The 4,988-nt window shown below is 35.4% G+C and overlaps 1 protein-coding gene across 1 annotated transcript; it reads left to right on the top strand.

Moving 5' to 3' along the window:
- The first annotated feature begins 620 nt into the window (after positions 1-620).
- LOC142239488 (uncharacterized) lies at positions 621-1,518 on the top strand. Its single transcript, XM_075311283.1, has 3 exons — positions 621-797; positions 871-1,014; positions 1,450-1,518. The coding sequence occupies exons 1-3, from the start codon at positions 621-623 to the stop codon at positions 1,516-1,518; spliced, it is 390 nt and encodes a 129-aa protein (XP_075167398.1).
- Positions 1,519-4,988: the final 3,470 nt, after the last annotated feature.

The following is a 4,988-nucleotide window of genomic DNA, read 5'->3' as shown; positions in this document are numbered from 1 at the left end:
TTTGATTTTGAGACAATGTGAAGTGGACATATCCATTCAGAACTCCACAAACTTGCCTATGTCACTTTAATGTCATGTACTAGCATACAAGTTTGCTGTCACATACGGTCAAACTAATCTTTAATGACATATATCATTATTGATTAGTTTGTTTTTCTTCAACCATTTCAAATATGTATAACTCTTTTGTTAATCAACACATGATGTTCTTATTGCCTAATTACCAAGACTAATTATAATTATATTAACAAAAAAATGGTCTTGCTATAATTTTTTTTTAAAATCATTGAATTTTACATCGGCCATCCAGTCACAATTTCGATCTATTAACTCCGAAAATGTCATCACCAAAGTTGTTATACTTGCTATTGATTGGCTTTAATTTTTTGAATCCAATTCAGGTGAGAAATATTTCTAAGATTTCTAGAGGCCATTGTAATCTCCCTTATTTTCATTTAGGCCGCAAAACGTTTAGTCACTTTGGAAATCAAGAGTTTTGTATGCAAAAATAGCACTGAAATTGTTAAGCAATATTATTGCAATTTAAGAACACTGGATCGTAATACCTATGGCATTGATGGTAATTTGGAGTTATATCATGATGCCCAAAGACTATGGAAATGACAATTAAGCTCCATTTTAAACATGCTGGGTCTGAGAAGGTTATTAAATTTATGGATCTAAAACTACCATTTTGTGATGTTTTGAGTAAAACCATGGTAATTCCATTGGCACGTGATATTATCTCTGAAATAAGAAAGGCTGGCAATTTTCCATTTTCGTGTCCCTTGAAAGGAGTAAGTATTTTGAATTTTCTTTGGTAATTAATGGGTAAATGTCTTAAATTCATATACTATGTCTATATTACAGAACTTTTTGTATTTTGTTAAAAATTTGACACTTTCCAAAGATATTTTACCCTCATATGCGCCACCTGGTGTAAAATTCAATTTTACCTTCGAATTGATAGATAATGAGAATTATATGGGTGAAATTAAAGTTCAAGGTTCTACGGTGCGTGGCTAATTCATGGATTCTGGACTCTATGAACCCAAATATTTGATGATCATCGGTATGGATATTTTTTTGTAAAGAAATTTCTATATATCAGGTTTCTCAATAAAATCGCAAGCTGCAAATCACAGATTAAGACTTTGACCCTCTAATGCCCAAGCCTTCATTTTATAAGAAAGCTTTTAGTAAAACACACCTTAAGACAACAGAAATGGACAAAATAAAAACAAAACTTATTTGAAACTATTCAAGAGGCTTTGCAGCATATGTTGGATTTTACGGTATAAATTTTTCTTGCTTAGTTCTCTTGCTTTTGTGTCGTTAACATTGAAAATTTAATCAGATGGCAAAAAAAATGGGGCATTAGAGGGTTAAAATTCCTTTGGGCAATTTCGATACTAGAATACAAATATAAATTTGCGTTACGCCATCTAGCGACGAATTTATGAGTTAAGCAAAGACATTGGTAATATAGCCATGGATTTGGATATAGCCACCATATAAAACGATCAAATTATATTGTCATATTTCCCATTCGTCCCCCCCCCCCCCCCCAAAAAAAACGTTGGAGACAAGGCCTTTTCTTTATCTTGAAAAAGAGGAATACTAAAGGTTGGTGGTTCCTATCAGGACACTAGCATCTGAAGATGTTGTTTGATTTGAAGTTCTGAAAATTTGACTCGAATCCTCATTCTAAGTCGAATTGATGGATAAAGATATTTTAAGAAAAAGGCTGAAAAGGGTGCTAACTGTGTTGAGGGTGTGACAAGGTACTTTTTACATCCTCCACCATAGGATAGGGGTATATTAATTTTGTCATACCGTTTGTAACACATCGAAATATTGCTCTAAGACCCCATAAAGTATATGTATTCTGGGTCGTGGTGAAATTCTGAGTCGATCTGAGCATGTCCGTCCGTCCGTCTGTTGAAATCACGCTAACTTCCGAACGAAACAAGCTATCAACTTGAAACTTAGTACAAATAGTTGTAATTGATGTATGTCGGATGGTATTGCAAATGGGCCATATCGGTCCACTTTTACGTATAGCCCCCAAATGAACGGACCCCCAGATTTGGCTTGCGGAGCCTCTAAGAGTAGCATATTTCATCCGATCAGGCTGAAATTTGGTAAATGGTGTTGGTATATGGTCTCTAACAAGCATGCAAAAATTGGTCCACATCGGTCCACTTTTACGTATAGCCCCCATGTAAACGGAACCCCAGATTTGGTTTGCGGATTCTCTAAGAGAAGCAAATTTCATTCGATCCGGCTGAAATTTGGTACGTGGTGTTAGTATATGGTCTCTAAGAACCATGCTAAAAATTGGTCCATATCGGTTCATAATTATATATAGCCCCCATATAAACCGATCACCAGGAGCAAAATTCATCCGATCCGCATGAAATTTGGTACATTTCGCTAGTGTATGGCCGATAACAACCATGCCAAAATTGGTCCGTATCGATCTACAGATCGTGCGGCTAAAGTAACTATGTGATTTGTTTTTTAAATAACTATTGAATGGAATGAAAAACAAGTATATACGGCCGTAAGTTCGGCCAGACCGAATCTTACCGTAGGAACTTCTACTAAAGGCTGTCATCCACAATCGAATTACTTGGGTTGCGATAACACTTGCCGATTACAAGGTATCGTAAAACTTTTTAACACTGTCTTCTAAATTGTAAGTTAGTCCATAAGGGGTATATATTAAACAAAAAAAGGCCGATTAAATACGTATATAATTCAGTTTGACAAAATTTTGTATAGAAATAAAATTTTGACAAAATTTTCTATAGAAATAAAAACTTGACAAAATTTTCTATAGAAATAAAATGTTGACAAAATTTTCTATGGAAGTAAAATGTTGACAAAATTTTCTATAGAAATAAAATGTTGACAAAATTGTCTATAGAAATAAAATGTTGACAAAATTTTCTACAGAAATATTTTTTTTACAAAATTTTCTATAGAAATAAAATTTTGACAAAATTTTCTATGGAAATAAAAAGTTGACAAACATTGCTATAGAAATAAACTTTTTACAAAACTTTCTATAGAAATGAAATTTTGACAAAACTTTCTATAGTAATAAAATTTGACAATTTTTACATGGGTGTTAGAGGCCATATACTAACGAAATGTACCAAATTTCAACCGCATCGGATGACTTTTGCTCCTCCGGAGGTCAAATCTGGGGATCGGTTTATATGGGAGCTATATATAATTATGGACCGATATGGACCAATTTTTGCATGGTTGTTAGAGACCATATACTAACACCACGTACTAAATTTCAATTGGATCGGATGAATTTTGCTCATCCAAGAGGCTCCAGAGTTCAAATCTGGGGATCGGTTTATATGGGAGCTATATATAATTATGGACCGATATGGACCAATTTTTGCATGCTTGTTAGAGACCGTATACTAACATCAGGTACCCAATTTCAAACGGATCGGATGAATTTTGCCCCTCCAAGAGGCTCCGGAGGTCAAATCTGGGGATCGGTTTATATGGGAGCTATATATAATTATGGACCGATATGGACCAGTTTTTGCATGGTTGTTAGAGACCATATACTAACACCACGTAGCAAATTTCAATCGGGTAGGATGAAGTTTGCTCCTCCAAGAGGCTCCGGAGGTCAAATCTGGGGATCGGTTTATATGGGAGCTATATATATTTATGGACCGATATGGACCAATTTTTGCATGGTTGTTAGAGACCGTATACTAACATCAGGTACCAAATTTCAACCGGATCGGATGAATTTTGCCCATCCAAGAGGCTCCGGAGGTCAAATCTGGGGATCGGTTTATATGGGGGCTATATATAATTATGGACCGATATGGACCAATTTTTGCATGGTTGTTAGAGACCGTATACTTAGACCACGTACCAAATTTCAACCGGATCGGATGAATTTTGCTGCTCCGGAAGGCTCCGCAAGCCAAATTTGGGGATCGGTTTATATGGGGGCTATACGTAAACGTGGGCCGATATGGCCCATTTTCAATACCATCCGACCTACATCAATAACAACTACTTGTGCCAAGTTTCAAGTCGATAGCTAGTTTCGTTCGGAAGTTAGCGTGATTTCCACAGACGGACGGACAGACGGACGGACATGCTTAGATCGACTCAGAATTTCACCACAACCCAGAATATATATACTTTATGGGGTCTTAGAGCAATATTTCGATGTGTTACAAACGGAATGACAAAGTTAATATACCCCCATCCTATGGTGGAGGATATAAAAAAGACTGAAAAAGGTACCAACTGCGTCGAGAGAGAAGGACACGGTACTTCTTTCTTACCTAAAAAGGACGGAATTTATCAACCCTTTTCGCATACCAGAAGGATATGACAACATTTTCATTTGGGCCTTTTGATTTTTTTTAGAGGTAAACCCTCACCTTAATGAGTATTACATCGATACTTCAAATGTTTTTTTTTTATAAAAAATCCCAATAATTAATGAAAAATAGTGAAACTTAATTTATTTAATTATATTTTGGATTTACACTTCCAGTTACAACATATCTAAGAAAAACTTGACTTTTTTCATAGAGCATAATGGAAAAGGTGAAATTCACTGAGGGTGTATATGTGGGAAGAGCTTTTTCAGTTATAATGTAATCAACCATTTTATATACAAATTCCTAAAAAAAAAAAACTATCATAACACTGTGCAAATCGATTCAAAGTCCAATATCAAGACCTACCCCTTTCACTGGACAAGAATATGGAGCATTTGTAGTTTTCCTAAATTGGACCATTAAACCCCTTAGCAAGACATTATTGAAAGCTGTTTCCAAGACATCACAAACTTTCATTTTTATATCCACAAACGGAATAGTCTTATTGGAGTTGCGTGGCGTTACATGAACTCTTATGCGTATTTCATCCTTGGGACCAACATCTCGAGTGAACACCAGATGACCATTGAACGAATAACGATTATC

Source organism: Haematobia irritans, chromosome 5, assembly GCF_050003625.1.
Source record: "Haematobia irritans isolate KBUSLIRL chromosome 5, ASM5000362v1, whole genome shotgun sequence".
NCBI classification, from domain to species: Eukaryota; Metazoa; Arthropoda; class Insecta; order Diptera; family Muscidae; genus Haematobia; species Haematobia irritans.
This window is presented reverse-complemented; position numbering and strand designations above follow the sequence as displayed.

Bases quoted from the DNA above. Each gene is read 5' to 3' on its own strand.
- LOC142239488 (XM_075311283.1), top strand. From the start codon at position 621: ATGACAATTAAGCTCCATTTTAAACATGCTGGGTCTGAGAAGGTTATT. The intron at 798-870 runs GTAAGTATTTTG...TCTATATTACAG, and splicing joins TTTCGTGTCCCTTGAAAGGA to AACTTTTTGTATTTTGTTAA. The intron at 1,015-1,449 runs GTGCGTGGCTAA...TACGCCATCTAG, and splicing joins TTAAAGTTCAAGGTTCTACG to CGACGAATTTATGAGTTAAG.